This window comes from Cherax quadricarinatus, chromosome 78 (genome assembly GCF_038502225.1).
Source record: "Cherax quadricarinatus isolate ZL_2023a chromosome 78, ASM3850222v1, whole genome shotgun sequence".
In the NCBI taxonomy this organism is placed as follows: Eukaryota; Metazoa; Arthropoda; class Malacostraca; order Decapoda; family Parastacidae; genus Cherax; species Cherax quadricarinatus.
In genome coordinates, this window is record NC_091369.1 from 3,243,767 (window position 1) to 3,267,299 (window position 23,533).

General features: G+C 46.8%; 1 protein-coding gene across 1 annotated transcript in view; it reads right to left on the minus strand.

The window, feature by feature from the left end:
* Positions 1–5,508: 5,508 nt before the first annotated feature.
* Positions 5,509–23,533, minus strand: part of LOC128701558 (uncharacterized) — a 30,193-nt gene continuing 12,168 nt past the window's right edge. The window contains exons 2-5 of the mRNA XM_053795309.2: positions 14,149–14,239; positions 8,042–8,269; positions 6,652–6,780; positions 5,509–5,826 (exon numbers count right to left, since the gene is read on the minus strand). Coding sequence (XP_053651284.2) covers positions 5,779–5,826; positions 6,652–6,780; positions 8,042–8,269; positions 14,149–14,238 — 495 coding nt within the window. The 5' untranslated portion in view covers position 14,239 and the 3' untranslated portion in view covers positions 5,509–5,778. The remainder of the gene's footprint in view (positions 5,827–6,651; positions 6,781–8,041; positions 8,270–14,148; positions 14,240–23,533) is intronic.

Consider the following 23,533-nt stretch of genomic DNA (forward strand, 5'->3'; position numbering starts at 1 on the left):
TTTCTTAGGTTATCCTGGGTGACTAACCCTCCGGGTTAAAAATCCGACCGAAATCTTATCTTAGTGTTACCCTGGGGGTTAATAATCTGAATAAAATCTTGATATTACCTGTTCACCCCCAGTCATAAGCGCCTTAATTACTAATAATACAAAGATTGAGGTATATACACGGAGAGATGTACACCTTCTTTGTATACATCCTGTGTAGGTTTATTGGTTAAGTTTAAAGTCAATAAGTATGTTAGTTCTAAGGCCTATTGACCTCCAGGATAACATCAGGAATAGTTTAATATCTAAGAGTGGAATTAATTTAAACTCTCAAGAGTCTGTATACATATACTGAGAGATATGTAGTGTCTTCCACAGTAGTGTCTGTCATAGCAGTGTCTTCCACAGCAGTGTCTTCCACAGCAGTGTCTTCCACAGCAGTGTCTTCCACAGCAGTTTCTTCCACAGTAGCTTCTTCCACTGTAGTTTCTTCCACAGCAGTGTCTTCCACAGCAGTCTTTCACAGCAGTGTCTTCCACAGCAGTCTTCCACAGCAGTGTCTTCCACAGCAGTGTCTTTCACAGCAGTGTCTTTCACAGCAGTGTCTTTCACAGCAGTGTCTTCCACAGCAGTGTCTTCCACAGCAGTGTCTTCCACAGCAGTGTCTTTCACAGCAGTGTCTTTCACAGCAGTGTCTTCCACAGCAGTGTCTTCCACAGCAGTGTCTTTCACAGCAGTGTCTTCCACAGCAGTGTCTTTCACAGCAGTGTCTTCCACAGCAGTGTCTTCCACAGCAGTGTCTTCCACAGCAGTGTCTTCCACAGCAGTGTCTTCCACAGCAGTGTCTTCCACAGCAGTGTCTTTCACAGCAGTGTCTTCCACAGCAGTGTCTTCCACAGCAGTGTCTTCCACAGCAGTGTCTTTCACAGCAGTGTCTTTCACAGCAGTGTCTTCCACAGCAGTGTCTTCCACAGCAGTGTCTTCCACAGCATTTATTATTATTATCATCATATTATTAATGTTCACAGGAAGCGCTGGACCCGTAAGGGCCATGCAGCGCCTAGGGAATGGGAGTTAATCAGGTTTGTTCCGAGGAAGGGGAGGGTAGCTCCAATTCCTTGAATCAAGAGCCCTTCAGAAGCATCAAGGCACAAGGTGTATTGACCAACACTCAGACCATCACAACACTCAGACCATCACAACACTCAGACCATCACAACACTCAGACCAGCACTAACACTCAGATCATCACAACACTCAGACCATCACAACACTCAGACCAGCACTAACACTCAGATCATCACAACACTCAGACCAGCACTAACACTCAGACCATCACAACACTCAGACCATAACAACACTCAGACCATCACAACACTCAGACCAGCACTAACACTCAGACCATCACAACACTCAGACCAGCACTAACACTCAGACCATCACAACACTCAGACCATCACAACACTCAGACCATCACAACACTCAGACCATCACAACACTCAGACCAGCACTAACGCTCAGACCATCACAACACTCAGACCATCACAACACTCAGATCATCACAACACTCAGACCAGCACTAACACTCAGACCATCACAACACGCAGATCATCACAACACTCAGACCATCACAACACTCAGACCATCACAACACTCAGACCATCACAACACTCAGACCATCAAAACACTCAGACCAGCACTAACACTCAGACCATCACAACACTCAGACCATCACAACACTCAGACCATCACAACACTCAGATCATCACAACACTCAGACCATCACAACACTCAGACCATCACAACACTCAGACCATCACAACACTCAGACCATCAAAACACTCAGATCAGCACAACACTCAGACCATCACAACACTCAGACCATCACAACACTCAGACCATCACAACACTCAGACCATCACAACACTCAGACCAGCACTAACACTCAGACCATCACAACACTCAGACCATCACAACACTCAGACCATCACAACACTCAGACCATCACAACACTCAGACCATCACAACACTCAGACCATCACAACACTCAGACCATCACAACACTCAGACCATCACAACACTCAGACCATCACAACACTCAGACCAGCACTAACACTCAGATCATCACAACACTCAGACCATCACAACACTCAGACCATAACAACATTCAGACCATCACAACACTCAGACCAGCACTAACACTCAGGCCATCACAACACTCAGACCAGCACTAACACTCAGACCATCACAACACTCAGACCATCACAACACTCAGACCATCACAACACTCAGACCATCACAACACTCAGACCAGCACTAACGCTCAGACCATCACAACACTCAGACCATCACAACACTCAGATCATCACAACACTCAGACCAGCACTAACACTCAGACCATCACAACACGCAGATCATCACAACACTCAGACCATCACAACACTCAGACCATCACAACACTCAGACCATCACAACACTCAGACCATCAAAACACTCAGACCAGCACTAACACTCAGACCATCACAACACTCAGACCATCACAACACTCAGACCATCACAACACTCAGACCATCAAAACACTCAGACCAGCACTAACACTCAGACCATCACAACACTCAGACCATCACAACACTCAGACCATCACAACACTCAGATCATCACAACACTCAGACCATCACAACACTCAGACCATCACAACACTCAGACCATCACAACACTCAGACCATCACAACACTCAGACCAGCACAACACTCAGACCATCACAACACTCAGACCATCACAACACTCAGACCATCACAACACTCAGACCATCACAACACTCAGACCAGCACTAACACTCAGACCATCACAACACTCAGACCATCACAACACTCAGACCATCACAACACTCAGACCATCACAACACTCAGACCATCAAAACACTCAGACCATCACAACACTCAGACCATCACAACACTCAGACCATCACAACACTCAGACCATCACAACACTCAGACCATCACAACACTCAGACCATCAAAACACCCAGACCAGCACTAACACTCAGACCATCACAACACTCAGACCATAACAACACTCAGACAATCACAACACTCAGACCAGCACTAACACTCAGACCATCACAACACTCAGACCAGCAGTAACACTCAGACCATCACAACACTCAGACCATCACAACACTCAGACCATCATAACATTCAGATCATCACAACACTCAGACCAGCACTAACACTCAGACCATCACAACACTCAGACCATCATAACATTCATATCATCACAACACTCAGACCAGCACTAACACTCAGACCATCACACTCACACTCACACCATCACGCACCATCACACTCACACCATCACACTCACACCATCACACTCACACCATCACACTCAGACCATCACACTCAGACCATCACACTCACACCATCACACTCACACCATCACACTCACACCATCACACTCACACCATCACACTCACACCATCACACTCACACCATCACACTCACACCATCACACTCACACCATCACACTCACACCATCACACTCACACCATCCCACTCACACCATCACACTCACACCATCACACTCACACCATCACACTCACACCATCACACTCACACCATCACACTCACACCATCACACTCACACCATCCCACTCACACCATCACACTCAAACCATCACACTCACACCATCACACTCACACCATCACACTCACACCATCACACTCACACCATCACTCTCACACCATCACACTCACACCATCACACTCACACCATCACACTCACACCATCACACTCACACCATCACACTCACACCATCACACTCACACCATCACACTCACACCATCACATTCACACCATCACACTCACACCATCACACTCACACCATCACGCTCACACCATCACACTCACACCATCACACTCACACCATCACACTCACACCATCACACTCACACCATCACACTCACACCATCACACTCACACCACGCTCACACCATCACACTCACACCATCACACTCACACCACACTCACACCATCACACTCACACCATCACACTCACACCATCACACTCACACTCACACCATCACACTCACACTCACACCATCACACTCACACCATCACACTCACACCATCACACTCACACCATCACACTCACACCATCACACTCACACTCACACCATCACACTCACACCATCACACTCACACCATCACACTCACACCATCACACTCACACCATCACACTCACACCATCACACTCACACCATCACACTCACACCATCACACTCACACCATCACACTCACACCATCACACTCACACCATCACACTCACACCATCACACTCACACTCACGCCATCACACTCACACCATCACACTCACTCCATCACACTCACACCATCACACTCACACCATCATACTCACACCATCACACTCACACCATCACACTCACACCATCACACTCACACCATCACACTCACACCATCACACTCACACCATCACACTCACACCATCACACTCACACCATCACACTCACACCATCACACTCACACCATGTTAATAAATATCCACTTTAATCACATAGAATAAATTCTGTTATTTTAATTAGTCTTGAAAAGTTAGGTATATGGGGACTCAAAATTTAGGTATATGGGGACTCAAAATGGGGAAAAAATACTCGGAAAGGAATTAATATATTTTAATGTTTTTTCTGTTTTTCCTTGTGTATTACGCTTTGTTTTAGCCAGTTTTATTGATTTTTTTTTGTGTTTGTGATGGTAAGTTATCCCTTGAGTTGTGGGCGTCCTGTTGTTCAAGCCCATGACCACGCCCACACTAGCCTCCATGACCACGCCCACACTAGCCTCCATGACCACACCCACACTAGCCTCCATGACCACGCCCACACTAGCCTTCATGACTACTCCCATGCTAGCCTCAGTAATCATACCCTCCCCCTGGTCTCCACGCCCACGCCCATCAGTAACGCCCATCTCCCCCGGCCACAACAGTTAAGTCAGTGACCAACTAAGGCTCTATCTGAGAGCCTCATGTCTTCACCTACCAAGAGCCTGGACTCTACAAGACCAGTTGAGTCACAGCCATTCAGAGAAAGCCACTCAGACAGAGCAGCTCAGAGCACAGGCATCAGTGCAGTACCTGAGTACCCAAGCAAACTGATACTCTCTATTATTCTCTTTAAATTTTTGTATGATTTTCTTAGAGTATTTCCTTAAAGTGGTGTATAATAGTGATAAACTATTATACACTGGTGTATAACAGTTTATCACTGTTATACACCAGTGTATAACACTCTTATGCGTTTAAAGATATATTTATTTCATTTATGTTAATGTAAAAATTATTAATTTTGTACCAAAAGAACCTTAGAAAACTTACCTGACCTTATTATAACAAACGCAATTTAATTTATCCTAATCCAACTATATATATTTTAGATAAGTTTACAATAATTCAATAATAAAATTGAGTACACAAATTTTTGCTTGCCTTATTCGGCAAGAAAAGCGTTGCTATTTAAGCCAAAATATACGCAAGTAGATAGTGACGGGCATGTATGTGTGACAGTTGTGGGCTGTGGAGTTGGTGCGGGCGTGATGGTATGGGCGTGGAGGTGGTGTAGGTGTGGAGTTGTGGGCGTGGAGGTTGTGTGGAAGTGGAAACACCGGAGTGTGGGCGTGGAAACACCGGAACGTGAGCGTGGAAACACCGGAACGTGGGCGTGGAAGCACTAGAGTGTGGGCGCAGAAGCGTGGCTAAGATGATGGCGTGTTGTCCTAGCCACGGAACCAATCTGGCTGGTAGGCAGTCGATGATATCTTGTTCTGGAAGCAAAGAAAAAGACAGCTGATGAACAAAACAGGTGTGCAACACCAGGGTATATTTACTTACGAACATGCTTCATTAACGAGTGATTTTCTCATTCCAATAATGAGATTATAGTATATACTGGAGACAAAAGGAAGTCAGTCATATAGGTATTCAGTCTTAGCCTTGACCTTAGCCCTAGCACCAGTATATAATACCATGAGTATATTAGCACCAGTATACAATACACTGAGTATAATGAGCACCAGTATACAATACCCTGGATATACAGAGCACCAGTATACAATACCCTACGTATACTGAGCATCAGTATATAATACCCTGAATACACAGAGCACCGGTATACAATGCAAAACATATAATATATCATGAATGATATAAGGCAGGAAAAAATAAGTATTGTGAGAAGCAATATGAACATTACAAGAGGAGTGAATAATTTTCCAGCAGACCTCTGAGAGAGAGAATGATGGTGGTGAACGAAGGTAACGTTGCATAAGAAGCATTTTTAAGAACATTTCGCTCTGGGACATGAATAGAAAAATTAACGAATATGCACCATCTCTAGAACATAATGGAAACGTCCTGGTCTTGGGTCCTCGGTCACTCCAGATATGCATGGACATTTGAAGCTACCAAGGTCCCAAGACCGATTACTTTAAATTAGCTATTCCCTAAATTGATTGCATTTTGCGTCTTTTCCCTTCTAAGTGTGTGTGATATATCAGTCAGATCCAAGACAACAAGAACAGAGGATGTACTGGAAGGGAGAGATACTACAGACAACCAGCCCTACCCTTGTCTCCCTTCCAGCACCTTACCAGGAAGTTCTCCATGTTGGTGAGAAGCTCCTTGTGTGAGTAACCTTCATTCATGAGGTGAAGGAAGAAGTGCCGATGGCGGTAGAGGAAGTCTTGGTACTCTGACGATGCTCTAACAATGCGTCGTGGCTGTGGATAGTGTTAAAGAGTCAGGTACTCTCACTTAGGCACTTCAAGGGGGCTGAATACGACACGTGTGCAATTCAAGGGGGGTTGAATAAGATACGTGTGCAACACTTGGGTATCTTTACCGTAGAGACGCTTCGCCAACCAATGGATTTACCAGTTCAATGCAGAGAATCACACTGGAGACGGTGGAAGGCAAAAAAGATACTCCAGTATTGCACGGTTGTGTATTCTGTTAATATTTGATACTTCGAGTGCAGTTACCCTGACTCTTTAAGACATTCTATTTTCGTATGCTTTAAAGCCCTCTTCCTTCTCCTGTAAACTTAATATATAGCACTGCATATATACTTATATATAAAATCTATGTATGTATATGACATACGTTGCAAGTGAAATGCAAGTACAATAATTAATTTCTTTTCTGTAGTATAAGGGGGCGTTGACCCCCGAAACCCTCTCCAGGTATACTCCAGGTATACTCCAGGTATACATTTCGGGCGGAATACTTCGCTGTCTAGAGCTTTACCAAGTCCAGTGATTCTTGTCACATGATCCCATTGTATACCTGACAAGATATGGCATTCTTCAGGTCACCAAAAGTCACTGACCTCTCTCCCCTTATACATACTGTCTTGTTAACCTGTGTATGTTAGAAGTGATCAAGGTACCAAGACCGACACGTTCTCTATTAAATATGTTCTAGTGTTTGTTCACCTGTCTTTCTTAACCAATTTGTCTATATTTGTTACCAAGGTTTATACGACCAACTCTTATAGATTAAGTTCGTACCCTTAGTACGACATAATGAAGCTCTACACAGAGGGAAGCGTGATTTGGCAGAGCTCTAGGTAGTGTATCTTGTGCAACAGGTGGGTATCGTTATTGACGAAACCTTTCGCCTACACAGTAGACTTCTTCAGACAAATACAAAGGGAGATGTAATGCTCCCTTTGTATTGGTCTGAACTGAAGAAGTCTACTGTGTAGGCGACAGGTTTCGTCAATAACGATACCCACCTGTTGCACATGTGTCTTAATCTTCAACTTGTCGGTATTTTATACTATTTTCAACAATACAGTGAAACATGTCCATATAAAAACGGGTTCCATAATGTGTATCTAATCTTCACTGTTTCCGGCAGTACACCGTTGAGGTCCAAGAACCTTTGGATGGGTATGTGATGCATAATAAAGATGATAGACTAACTTTTGGCTTGATAACGACACTATCTTTAACATCCTGTTGCTTCCGTCAGCCTTACCTCATCCTCCAAGGTGTTATCCTCCAAGGAGGAGCTGGATGCTGGAGTTTTAGAGATCCTAGCCGCCTCCTCCTTCTTTCTGAGTTCCTCCTGCGTGAGCTTGTGGCAGATAACAGGAGACTTGAGCAGTGGCATCTTGAGTATCCTGTGCTCGTATCCTGGACAACAAGGTGCTGCACACAGGGTCACCCCGCGCATCACTTTCCACCCGCCCATACAACATGTAAACTGAGGGGAAGAAATAACGTGTTGCATCAGCAGCAAATACAAGATACGGTGGTTCGAGCCTTGACCTGCTAGTCTGAGGACTGCCTAGCCACTGGTTCGAATCCCACCTGTTTCGTAAGTTGAAATTATTATTATTATTATTATTATTATTATTATTATTATTATTATTATTATCCACAACAATAGTGGTAATAATAATAATAATAATAATAATAATAATAATAATAATATATTATTATTATTATTATTATTATTATTATTATTATTATTATTATTATTATTATTATTATTATTATTATTATTATTATTATTATTATTATTATTATTATTATTGAAAATAAATGGAGTAGGAGGCAAAGGCAGATTAAAGTAAGCCTTTCAGTTTATGTGGAACAAGGCAAAGTGGGTAGCTCCAATTCCCATGAACAAGAGCCCTCCCTCCCTCCCTTCCCTCCCTGAAGGGAGCACCGTACATTACAGACAGTATCAAGCTTGCAACACTCGTCATCAACTTGAGGGGCTTCACTCTCACTGCTATGTTGTTGCAGTGATGGTTGTACAGTTGCACGAGTACCCCCTTCTCTTGGAGTGCCCCGTTCTCTTGGAGTACCCCCTTCTCTTGGAGTGCCCCCTTCTCTTGGAGTACCCCCTTCTCGTGGAGTACCCCCTTCTCTTGGAGTACCCCCTTCTCTTGGAGTACCCCCTTCTCTTGGAGTATCCCCTTCTCTTGGAGTACCCTCTTCTCTTGGAGTACCCCCTTCTCTTGGAGTATCCCCTTCTCTTGGAGTACCCTCTTCTCTTGGAGTACCCTCTTCTCTTGGAGTACCCCTTCTCTTAGAATACCCCCTTCTCTTGGAGTACCCTCTTCTCTGGGAGTACCCCCTTCTATTAGAGTACCCCCTTCTCGTGGAGTACCCTCTTCTCTTGGAGTACCCTCTTCTCGTGGAGTACCCCCTTCTCGAGGAGTACCCCCTTCTCGAGGAGTACCCCCTTCTCTTGGAGTACCCCCTTCTCTTGGAGTATCCCCTTCTATTGGAGTACCCCCTTCTCGTGGAGTACCCTCTTCTCTTGGAGTACCCTCTTCTCGTGGAGTACCCCCTTCTCTTGGAGTACCCCCTTCTCGTGGAGTACCCCTTTCTCTTGGAGTACCCCCTTCTCTTGGAGTATCCCCTTCTCTTGGAGTACCCTCTTCTCTTGGAGTACCCCTTCTCTTGGAGTACCCCCTTCTCTTGGAGTACCCTCTTCTCTGGGAGTACCCCCTTCTATTGGAGTACCCCCTTCTCTTGGAGTACCCCCTTCTCTTGGAGTACCCTCTTCTCTTGGAGTATCCCGTTCTCTTGGAGCACCCTCTTCTCTTGGAGTACCCCCTTCTCTTGGAGTACCCTCTTCTCTTGGAGTACCCTCTTCTCTTGGAGTACCCTCTTCTTTGGGAGTACCCCCTTCTCTTGGAGTATCCCCTTCTCTTGAAGTACCCTCTTCTGTTGGAGTACCCTCTTCTCTTGGAGTACCTTCTTCTCTTGGAGTATCTCGTTCTCTTGGAGTACCCCCTTCTCTTGGAGTATCCCCTTCTCTTGGAGTATCCCCTTCTCTTGGAATACCCTCTTCTCTTGGAGTACCCCCTTCTCTTGGAGTATCCCGTTCTCTTGGAGTACCCTCTTCTCTTGGAGTACCCCCTTCTCTTGGAGTATCCCGTTCTCTTGGAGTACCCTCTTCTCTTGGAGTACCCCTTTCTCCTGGAGTACCCTCTTCTCTTGGAGTACCCCCTTCTCTTGGAGTATCCCGTTCTCTTGGAGTACCCTCTTCTCTTGGAGTACCCCTTTCTCCTGGAGTACCCTCTTCTCTTGGAGTACCCCCTTCTCTTGGAGTATCCCGTTCTCTTGGAGTATCCCCTTCTCTTGGAGTACCCTCTTCTCTTGGAGTACCCTCTTCTCTTGGAGTACCCTCTTCTCTTGGAGTACCAACTTCTCTTAGAGTACTCCCTTTTCTTGGAGTACTCCCTTCTTTTGGAGTATCCCTTTCTTTTTTAGTATCCCTTTCTCTTGGAGTATCCTTTTCTCTTGGAGTATCCCTTTCTCTTGGAGTATCCCTTTCTGTTGGAGTACTCCTTTCTCTTGGAGTACTCCTTTCTCTTGAAGTATCCCTTTCTTTTGGTGTATCCCCTTCTCTGAGTTGTCGGGTGAGTGTGTGTGTGTAGTGACTGCAACATCTAAGTGAGAGCAATAATAACAATCACGAACGCATCAACAATAAAGACAATAACAAAACTTTTGCAATCACTCGAGGCAATAACCAGGGTAGAGAGACTTGAATAAGAGGCAAGAAGTGCTTCCCGTCCACACCACCACCAGCGACACTAACAACAACACGGGGAAGACCGTCCACACCACCACCAGCGACACTAACAACAACACGGGGAAGACCGTCCACACCACCACCAGCGACACTAACAACAACACGGGGAAGACCGTCCACACCACCACCAGCGACACTAACAACAACACGGGGAAGACCGTCCACACCACCACCAGCGACACTAACAACAACAAGGGGAAGACCGTCCACACCACCACCAGCGACACTAACAACAACACGGGGAAGACCGTCCACACCACCACCAGCGACACTAACAACAACACGGGGAAGACCGTCCACACCACCACCAGCGACACTAACAACAACACGGGGAAGACCGTCCACACCACCACCAGCGACACTAACAACAACACGGGGAAGACCGTCCACACCACCACCAGCGACACTAACAACAACAAGGGGAAGACCGTCCACACCACCACCAGCGACACTAACAACAACACGGGGAAGACCGTCCACACCACCACCAGCGACACTAACAACAACACGGGGAAGACCGTCCACACCACCACCAGCGACACTAACAACAACACGGGGGGAAGACCGTCCACACCACCACCAGCGACACTAACAACAACACGGGGAAGACCGTCCACACCACCACCAGCGACACTAACAACAACACGGGGAAGACCGTCCACACCAGCACCAGCGACACTAACAACAACAAGGGGAAGACCGTCCACACCACCACCAGCGACACTAACAACAACAAGGGGAAGACCGTCCACACCACCACCAGCGACACTAACAACAACACGGGGAAGACCGTCCACACCACCACCAGCGACACTAACAACAACACGGGGAAGACCGTCCACACCACCACCAGCGACACTAACAACAACAAGGGGAAGACCGTCCACACCACCACCAGCGACACTAACAACAACACGGGGAAGACCGTCCACACCACCACCAGCGACACTAACAACAACACGGGGAAGACCGTCCACACCACCACCAGCGACACTAACAACAACACGGGGAAGACCGTCCACACCACCACCAGCGACACTAACAACAACACGGGGAAGACCGTCCACACCACCACCAGCGACACTAACAACAACACGGGGAAGACCGTCCACACCACCACCAGCGACACTAACAACAACACGGGGAAGACCGTCCACACCAGCACCAGCGACACTAACAACAACAAGGGGAAGACCGTCCACACCACCACCAGCGACACTAACAACAACAAGGGGAAGACCGTCCACACCACCACCAGCGACACTAACAACAACACGGGGAAGACCGTCCACACCACCACCAGCGACACTAACAACAACACGGGGAAGAATCTCTCACAAAAGGTGGAAGGAACAATGACAGAGAACATCTACCTCATCTCCGGGAGATGAACAGTGATGTCACACACACACACACACACACACACACACACACACACACACACACACACACACACACACACACACACACACACACACACACACACACACACACACACACACACACACACACACACACACACACACACACACACACACACACACACACACACACACATACACTAGGAAGTATTTCTTCAGTCATAGAGTAGTTAGGAAGTGGAATAGTCTGGCAAGCGATGTAGTGGAGGCAGGAACTATACATAGTTTTAAGACGAGGTATGATAAAGCTCATGGAGCAGGGGGAGAGAGGACCTAGTAGCGGTCGGCGAAGAGGCGGGGCCAGGAGCTGAGTCTCTACTCCTGCAACCACAATTAGGTGAGTACAGTCAGGTGAGTACACACACACACACACACACACACACACACACACACACACAAAAAAAAAAAAAAAAAAAAAAAAAAAAAAAAAAAAAAAAAAAAAAAAAAAAAAAAAAAGAGACAGAAAAGAGGCACTATAGACCTGTGTCATTGACGTGTATAGTATGCAAAATTATGGAGAAGATTATCAGGAGGAGAGTGGTGGAGCACCTGGAACGGAACAGGAGTATAAATGCCAACCAGCACGGATTCACGGAAGGCAAATCCTGTGTCACAAACCTTCTGGAGTTTTATGATAAAATAACAGAAGTAAGACAAGAGAGAGAGGGGTGGGTTGATTGCATCTTCTTGGACTGCAAGAAGGCCTTTGACACAGTTCCTCACAAGAGATTAGTGCAGAAGCTAGAGCATCAGGCGCATATAACAGGAAGGGCACTGCAATGGATCAGAGAATACCTGACAGGGAGGCAACAACGAGTCATGGTACGTAATGATGTATCACAGTGGGCACCTGTGACGAGCGGGGTCCCACAGGGGTCGGTCCTAGGACCAGTGCTATTTTTGGTATATGTGAACGACATGACGGAAGGGTTAGACTCAGAAGTGTCCCTGTTTGCAGATGATGTGAAGTTAATGAGGAGAATTAAATCTGATGAGGACCAGGCAGGACTTCAAAGAGACCTGGACAGACTGGACACCTGGTCCAGCAAATGGCTTCTCGAATTTAATCCTGCCAAATGCAAAGTCATGAAGATAGGGGAAGGGCACAGAAGACCACAGACAGAGTATAGGCTAGGTGGCCAAAGACTGCAAACCTCACTCAAGGAGAAAGATCTTGGGGTGAGTATAACACCGAGCATGTCTCCGGAAGCACACATCAATCAGATAACTGCTGCAGCATATGGGCGCCTGGCAAACCTGAGAACAGCATTCCGATACCTTAGTAAGGAATCATTCAAGACACTGTACACCGTGTATGTCAGGCCCATACTGGAGTATGCAGCACCTGTTTGGAACCCGCACTTGATAAAGCACGTCAAGAAACTAGAGAAAGTACAAAGGTTTGCAACAAGGTTAGTTCCAGAGCTAAGGGGAATGTCCTATGAAGAAAGATTAAGGGAAATCGGCCTGACGACACTGGAGGACAGGAGGGTCAGGGGAGACATGATAACGACATATAAAATACTGCGTGGAATAGACAAGATGGACAAGGACAGGATGTTCCAGGGAGGGGACACAGAAACAAGAGGCCACAATTGGAAGTTGAAGACACAAATGAGTCAGAGAGATAGTAGGAAGTATTTCTTTAGTCATAGAGTTGTAAGGCAGTGGAATAGCCTAGAAAATGACGTAGTGGAGGCAGGAACCATACACAGTTTTAAGACGAGGTTTGATAAAGCTCATGGAGCGGGGAGAGAGAGGGCCTAGTAGCAACCGGTGAAGAGGCGGGGCCAGGAGCTAGGACTCGACCCCTGCAACCACAAATAGGTGAGTACAAATAGGTGAGTACACACACACACACAGATAAGTCATATGGATGTTAGGAAGTATTTCTTCAGTCAGGAAGTGGAACAATCTGGAGAGTGAAGTAATGGAGGCATGATTCATATATTGCTTTAAGAAGAGGTACGATATGGCTCTTAGAACAGGGAAAGAGGAGACCTAGTAGCTACCAGCGAAGAGGCGGGGCCAGGAGCTGTGAATCGATCCATGCAACTACATATAGGTGAGTACATATTGGTAAGTACACACACACACAAGGCTCACCCTGTCATCAGCAGCAGCTAAGGCGAGGTAGACCACAAGAAGCATTACGCTCATGCTGGGTACGCCCACTCCGCCCACTCTACACATCATCCTGTAACATAAGTGTCATTCACCTCGTGGATACATACATACGAAAGCTGATGAATGAAGAATATTCTCAGCAGACCGAAAAATCACAGTACCTTTGCTGGAACATAGCTAACGTAAACATTGAGATGAAAATTAGTTGTGAATCGAACCCAGGAAAAAAAAAAATTCCCATAAGAAAAGAGGGTTCAAAACAGACTCTGAGAGATAACCTGGAAGCTAAATCAATATATAGAATCCCTTAAAAAATAAAAAAAGACTAATCAACACTGCCACCTTCCTCTACCTCGCCTCAACCCTCATATTAATTATTCTCTCACTTTTCTCTATATTTCTTATCAAAGATGTCCTTTCATCACCTTCACAGTTACCCATAGCATATATCTTTATTGTCTCCACCCTCTACCCATGCTCCAACCCACCCGTTATTGTGTGTAACCCACTCTACCCATGCTCCAACCCACCTGTTACTGTGTGTAACCCACTCTACCCATTCTCCAACCTACCTGTTACTGTGTAACCCAGGAAGGCTGGCAAATACGTATATAGCTATAATAGCAATCACAGAGACTAAGATATTATTAATGATATCCGATATATAAAAACACAAAATTATGCTGTATTTGACAGTAAGATTAATGGAAACGAACCCAGCAGATACAAAATTACTTAGAAGGGCTCAAAACAATCTGGAACCATGTTTCCTTGGCAATGAATATAATAAATAATAATAATATTATTAAACAAAAGGGTTATGGTGCCCTGTAGGCCGTGTGAAGGTTGTTATGGTGAGATGGATCCCGTGTTAGGGCTGTAATGGTGAGGTGGATCCCGTGTGAAGGCTGTTATGGTGAGGTGGATCCCGTGTGAAGGCTGTTATGGTGAGGTGGATCCCGTGTGAAGGCTGTTATGGTGAGGTGGATCCCGTGTGAGGGCTGTTTTGGTGAGGTGGATCCCGTGTGAAGGCTGTTATGGTGAGGTGAATCCCGTGTGAAGGCTGTTATGGTGAGGTGGATCCCGTGTGAAGGCTGTTATGGTGAGGTGGATCCCGTGTGAAGGCTGTTATGGTGAGGTGGATTCCGTGTGAAGGCTGTTATGGTGAGGTGGATCCCGTGTGAGGGCTGTTTTGGTGAGGTGGATCCCGTGTGAAGGCTGTTATGGTGAGGTGAATCCCGTGTGAAGGCTGTTATGGTGAGGTGGATCCCGTGTGAAGGCTGTTATGGTGAGGTGGATCCCGTGTGAAGGCTGTTATGGTGAGGTGGATTCCGTGTGAAGGCTGTTATGGTGAGGTGGATCCCGTGTGAAGGCTGTTATGGTGAGGTGGATCCCGTGTGAAGGCTGTTATGGTGAGGTGGATCCCGTGTGAAGGCTGTTATGGTGAGGTGGATCCCGTGTGAAGGCTGTTATGGTGAGGTGGATCCCGTGTGAAGGCTGTTATGGTGAGGTGGACCCCGTGTGAAGGCTGTTATGGTGAGGTGGATCCCGTGTGAAGGCTGTTATGGTGAGGTGGATTCCGTGTGAAGGCTGTTATGGCGAGATGGATCCCGTGTGAAGGCTGTTATGGTGAGGTGGATCCCGTGTGAAGGCTGTTATGGTGAGGTGGATTCCGTGTGAAGGCTATTATGGTGAGGTGGATCCCATGTGAAGGCTGTTATAGTGCTGTGGATCTCTTGGGCTGTTATGGTGTCGTGGAGTCCGTATGAGGGCTGCTATGATGCCGTGGAGCTAGTGTAAGGGCTGTTATGGGGCAGTGGAGCTCGTGTGAGGGCTGTTATGATGCCGTGTAGCTCATGTGAGAGCTGTTATGATGCCATGGAGCTCATGTGAGGGCTGTTATAGTGCTGTGGATCTCAAGTGAGGGCTGTTATGGTGTCGTGGAGTCCGTATAAGGGTTGTTATGGGGCAGTGGAGCTCGTGTGAGGGCTGTCAAGATGATGCCAATTGTCGTGCAGGTGGCCCTGTTGGTCTGTGAGGATAATTGATCCCCCAGGAAGCTGACCAACGCCCCCGGATCCCAAACATTGGCAAACAATCTATTTCGTCAGTCCCTGCTTTTTGCTGGTGGTGTGTTACTGGTGGTGGTGGTGGTGGTGAGTGTAGTGGTGGTGTTAGTGAGTAGTGGTGGTGTTGGTGTGTGTAGTGGTGGTGTTGGTGTGTGTAGTGGTGGTAGTGGTGGTGTTGGTGTGTGTAGTGGTGGTAGTGGTGGTGTTTGGTGGTGTTGATGTGTGTAGTGGTGGTAGTGGTGGTGTTTGGTGGTGTTCGTGTGTGTAGTGGTGGTGTTGGTGTGTGTAGTGGTGGTAGTGGTGGTGTTTGGTGGTGTTGGTGTGTGTAGTGGTGGTAGTGGTGGTAGTGGTGGTGTTGGTGTGTGTAGTGGTGGTAGTGGTGGTAGTGGTGGTAGTAGTGGTAGTGGTGGTGTTGGTGTGTGTAGTGGTGGTAGTGGTGGTAGTGGTGATGTTGGTGTGTGTAGTGGTGGTAGTGGTGGTGTTGGTGGGTGAGTAGTAAGAAATGTGGGATGGGCGAGAGAGGTGTGGGTGGTGGGAGTCGAGGTAGAAGGCTTTGGGGGGGGGGGGAGACAGGCAGACTCTCCCCCACAGTAGGTCAAGTACAGATCTCCTTAAATTCCATCACACACTAACCTCCCCTCTCACCAACCCACACACTCACTCACACACTCACCCACATACTCACCCACACACTCACCCACACACTCACCCCCACATTCACACTCTGCCCGCAAGAGTCATATAGAGCCTGGAGAATGAGAACAATGATGTGCAGATGAGAGATAGGGACGTTGGAAAGCATTTTTCTCAGTTTTAGGCTGGTAAGTCAAAGGAACCAGACGAACAGGTGTTAGAGTCAAACATCATACACAGTTTTAAGAGCAGGTATGATGGGGCTCTGGAATACAGATATGGGGATTTATTCTTTCTAGTAGCGACCAGTGAAGAGGCGGGGCCAGGAGCTTGGACTCGACCCCTGCAACCTCAACTAAATGAGTACAACTAGGTGAGTACACACACACACACATACACACACACACACACACACACACACACACACATACACACACACACATACACACACACACACACACACATACACACACACACACACACACACACACACAGGTGATAATTGCAGTGATGTATAACCCACCACAGAACAGCAGGAGGCCAAGGCAAGAGTATGACGAGAGCAATAGAGCGATGGTTGACACACTGGCTGCAGTGGCCAGAAGAGCTCATACATGCAGGGCAAAGCTCCTGATCATGGGCGACTTTAACCACAAGGAGATCGAATGGGAGAACTTGGAGCCACATGGGGGCCAAGATACATGGAGGGCTAAGATGATGGAGGTGGTACTGGAAAACTTCATGTACCAACACGTAAGGGACACTACAAGAGAGAGAGGAGAGGATGAACCAGCAAGACTGGACTTAGTATTCACCTTGAGTAGTGCAGATATTGAGGACATCACATATGAAAGACCCCCTTGGGGCCAGCGATCATGTGGTTTTGAGCTTCGAATACACAGTAGAACTACAAGTGGAGGGGGAAGCAGGAAGGCCAGGACGAATGAAACCAAACTACAGGAAAGGGGACTACACAGGAATGAGGAACTTCCTGAATGAGGTTCAGTGGGACAGAGAACTGGCAGGGAAACCAGTTAATGAGATGATGGAATATGTAGTCACAATGTGCAAGGAGGTTGAGGAGAGGTTTGTACCCAAGGGTAACAGGAATAATGAAAAAGCCAGGATGAGCCCATGGTTCACTCAAAGATGCAAGGAGGCAAAAACCAAGTGTGCTAGGGAATGGAAGAAATATAGAAGGCAAAGGACCCAGGAGAATAAGGAGAGCAGTCGTAGAGCCAGAAACGAATATGCACAGATAAGAAGGGAGGCCCAACGTCAATATGAAAACGACATAGCAGCAAAAGCCAAATCTGACCCGAAGCTGTTATACAGCCACATCAGGAAGAAAACAACCGTCAAGGACCAGGTAATCAGGCTAAGGAAGGAAGGAGGAGAGACAACAAGAAATGACAGTGAAGTATGTGAGGAACTCAACAAGAGATTCAAAGAAGTGTTCACAGAGGAGACAGAAGGGGCTCCAGAAAGACGGAGAGGTGGGGTACACCACCATGTGCTGGACACAGTACACACAACCGAGGAAGAAGTGAAGAGGCTTCTGAGTGAGCTAGATACCTCAAAGGCAATGGGGCCAGATAACATCTCTCCATGGGTCCTGAGAGAGGGAGCAGAGGCGCTATGTGTACCCCTAACAACAATATTCAATACATCTATCGAAACAGGGAGATTGTCTGAGGCATGGAAGACAGCAAATGTGGTACCAATCTTTAAAAAAGGAGACAGACATGAAGCACTAAACTACAGACCAGTGTCACTGACATGTATAGCATGCAAAATCATGGAAAAGATTGTCAAGAGAAGAATGGTGGAACATCTAGAAAGGAATGATCTCATCACCAGCAGACAACATGGTTTCAGAGACGGGAAATCCTGTGTCACAAACCTACTGGAGTTCTATGACATGGTGACAGCAGTAAGACAAGAGAGAGAGGGGTGGGTGGATTGCATTTTCTTAGACTGCAAGAAGGCGTTTGACACAGTACCACACAAGAGATTAGTGCAAAAACTGGAGGACCAAGCAGGAATAACAGGGAAGGCACTGCACTGGATCAGGGAATACTTGTCAGGAAGACAGCAGCGAGTAATGGTACGAGGCGAGGTGTCAGAGTGGGCACCTGTGACCAGCGGGGTCCCACAGGGGTCAGTCCTAGGACCAGTGCTGTTTCTGGTATTTGTGAACGACATGACGGAAGGAATAAACTCCGAGGTGTCACTGTTTGCAGATGACGTGAAGTTGATGAGAAGAGTTCATTCGATCGAAGACCAGGCAGAAATACAAAGGGATCTGGACAGGCTGCAGACCTGGTCCAGCAACTGGCTCCTGGAGTTCAATCCCACCAAGTGCAAAGTCATGAGGATTGGGGAAGGGCAAAGAAGACCGCAGATGGAGTACAGTCTAGGGGGTCAGAGACTACAAACATCACTCAAGGAAAAAGATCTTGGGGTGAGTATAACACCAGGCACATCTCCTGAAGCGCACATCAACCAAATAACTGCTGCAGCATATGGGCGCCTGGCAAACCTCAGAACAGCATTCCGACATCTTAATAAGGAATCATTCAGGACCCTGTACACCGTGTACGTTAGGCCCATATTGGAGTATGCGGCACCAGTTTGGAACCCACACCTAGCCAAGCATGTAAAGAAACTAGAGAAAGTGCAAAGGTTTGCAACAAGACTAGTCCCAGAGCTAAGAGGTATGTCCTATGAGGAGAGGTTAAGGGAAATCAACCTGACGACACTGGAGGACAGGAGAGATAGGGGGGACATGATAACGACTTACAAAATACTGAGAGGAATTGACAAGGTGGACAAAGACAGGATGTTCCAGAGACTGGACACAGTAACAAGGGGACACAGTTGGAAGTTGAAGACACAGATGAATCAAAGGGATGTTAGGAAGTATTTCTTCAGGCACAGAGTAGTCAGTAAGTGGAATAGTTTGGGAAGCGATGTAGTGGAGTCAGGATCCATACATAGCTTTAAGTAGAGGTACGATAAAGCTCATGGTTCAGGGAGAGTGACCTAGTAGCGACCAGTGAAGAGGCGGGGCCAGGAGCTTGGACTCGACCCCTGCAACCTCAACTAGGTGAGTACAACTAGGTGAGTACACACACACACATATACACACACACACACACGTACACACACACACACACACACATACACACACACACACACACACACACACACACACACATACACACACACACACACACATACACACACACACACATACACACACACACACACACACACACACACACACACACACACACACACACACACACACACACACACACACACACACACACACACACACGGATGAAGGATCTCCAAAATAGGGATTTAGGCTACGTACGACGACTACGTCATCAGCATCTGGCAACTTGGCACGACCGTTGCCAGCGCAAGTATCACCTATATTGTGGTTTGCATGTCGCAGGCTTGGCTTAGCTTGGCCTTGCATCACTGTTAGATACTGGTCACTCACTCCTGCAAGCTATATTACAGTAGTTATTAGTAGTAAGAACACTTAGGAAGCTAGGAAGTACTCTCTAAACGTGAACATGGAATAAGATAATAACAGCAATAATTGATACTTAAATCCAGAAAGGACAATAAGCGAAGAGTGTAGCATTTCTAGGAAAGACAGGACAGAGAGGTATAACGGATCTACCCCCCTCCCCCTAACCATCCCTCCCTAACACACACACACAAGGGCAGACACTTATTGAAGCTTTAGACCCTAGTAGCAATTATCGCTTTTTATAACCCAGAATTACTGGTATGTATTAACAGTATCTCCCTGCATACCTCCCCCATACACACATACACATACCCACATACACACACACACACACACACACACACACACACACTCACACACACACACACACACACACACACACACACACACACACACACACACACACACACACACACACACACACATATATACACACACAGGAGCTAGGACTCGACCCCTGCAACCACAAATAGGTGAGTACACACACACATATATGCACACACACACAAACACACACACACACACAGTGGGGTTTTGAGAAAATGGAAGGAATGGATGGCACGGGCGAAAGGGACTACTTAGTAGGAACAATCCAGTCTGAGAGACATAACGTGATAATTGCAGTAATGTACAACCCACCACAGAACTGCAGGAGGCCAAGAGAAGAATACGATGAGAGCAACAGAGCAATGATCGACACACTAGCCGAGGTGGCCAGGAGAGCACACATGGGGGGAGCAAAGTTACTAGTTATGGATGATTTCAATCACAAGGAGATTAACTGGGAAAACCTGGAGCCCCATGGGGGTCCCGAAACATGGAGAGCCAAGATGATGGATGTGGTACTGGGAAACCTCATGCATCAACATGTTAGAGACACTACCAGAGAGAGAGGAGAGGATGAACCAGCAAGACTGGACCTTGTATTCACCTTGAGTAGTTCGGACATCGAGGATATCATGTATGAAAGGCCCCTGGGAGCTAGTGATCATGTGGTTCTGTGCTTCGACTACATAGTTGAGCTCCAAGTGGAGAGAGCAGCAGGAATAGGGTGGGAAAAACCAAACTACAAAAGGGGGAACTACTCAGGCTTGAGGAACTTCTTTCAAGACATCCAGTGGGAGAGGGAACTGACAGGAAAACCAGTACAAGAAATGATGGACTATGTGGCAACAAAATGCAAGGAGGCAGAGGAGAGGTTTGTTCCCAAGGGAAACTAGGTGTACTAGAGAATGGAAAAGGTACAGAAAACAGAGAACTCAGGAAAATAAAGAGATTAGCCGAAGAGCCAGAAACGAATATGCACAGATAAGAAGGGAGGCTCAGCGGCAGTACGAAAATGACATAGCATCGAAAGTCAAGACTGACCCGAAGCTGTTGTACAGCCACATCAGGAGGAAAACAACAGTCAAGGACCAGGTAATCAGACTGAGGAAGGGTGATGGGGAATTCACAAGAAACGACCGGGAGGTATGTCAGGAGCTCAACACAAGATTTAAAGAAGTATTTACAGTGGAAACCAGTAGGACTCCAAGAAATCAGAGCAGGGGGGTGCACCAGCAAGTGCTGGATGAGGTACATATAACCAAGGAGGAGGTGAAGAAGCTGCTATGCGAACTTGACACCTCAAAGGCGGTGGGACCAGACAACATCTCTCCGTGGGTCCTTAAAGAGGGAGCAGAGATATTGTGTGTACCGTTAACAAAGATCTTCAACACATCATTTGAAACTGGGCAACTCCCCGAGGTATGGAAGATGGCAAATGTAGTCCCAATTTTTAAAAAGGGAGACAGACATGAGGCACTAAACTATAGACCTGTATCACTAACGTGTATAGTATGCAAGGTCATGGAGAAGATCATCAGGAGGAGAGTGGTGAAGCACCTGGAAAGAAACAAGTGTATAATTGACAACCAGCATGGTTTCAGGGAGGGAAAATCCTGTGTCACAAACCTATTAGAGTTTTATGACAAGGTGACAGAAGTAAGACAAGAGAGAGAGGGGTGGATCGACTGCATATTTTTGGACTGCAAGAAGGCCTTCGACACAGTTCCTCACAAGAGGTTACTGCAAAAGCTAGAGGATCAGGCACACATAACAGGAAAGGCACTGCAATGGATCAGAGAATACCTGACAGGGAGGCAACAACGAGTCATGGTACGTGACGAGGTGTCAGAGTGGGCGCCTGTGACAAGCGGGGTTCCACAGGGGTCAGTCCTAGGACCTGTGCTGTTCTTAGTATATATGAATGACATAACGGAAGGGATAGACTCAGAAGTGTCCTTGTTTGCGGACGATGTGAAGTTAATGAGAAGAATCAAATCGGATGAGGATCAGGCAGGACTACAAAGAGACCTGGACAGGCTACAAGCCTTGTCCAGCAACTGGCTCCTTGAGTTAAACCCTGCCAAATGCAAAGTCATGAAGATTGGGGAAGGGCAAAGAAGACCGCAGACAAAATATAGTTTAGACGGCCAAAGTCTGCAAACCTCACTCAAGGAAAAAGATCTGGGGGTGAGTATAACACCGAGCATATCTCCCGAGGCGCACATCAATCAGATAACTGCTGCAGCATACGGGCGCCTGGCAAACCTACGGATAGCGTTCCGATACCTCAGTAAGGATTCGTTCAAGACTCTGTATACCATTTACGTCAGGCCCATACTGGAGTATGCAGCACCAGTTTGGAATCCACACCTAGTCAAGCACGTCAAGAAATTAGAGAAAGTGCAAAGGTTTGCAACAAGACTAGTCCCAGAGCTACGGGGATTGTCCTACGAAGAAAGGTTGAGGGAAATCAGCCTGACGACACTGGAGGCCAGGAGGGTCAGGGGAGACATGATAACGACATATAAAATACTGCGCGGAATAGACGAGGTGGACAAAGACGGGATGTTCCAGAGATGGGACACAGACACAAGAGGTCGCAATTGGAAGTTGAAGACTCAGATGAATCAAAGGGATATTAGGAAGTATTTCTTCAGTCATAGAGTAGTCAAGCCGTGGAATAGCCTAGAAAGTGAGGTAGTGGAGGCAGGAACCATATGTAGCTTTAAGACGAGTTATGATAAAGCTCATGGACCAGGAGAGAGAGGACCTAGTAGCAATCAGT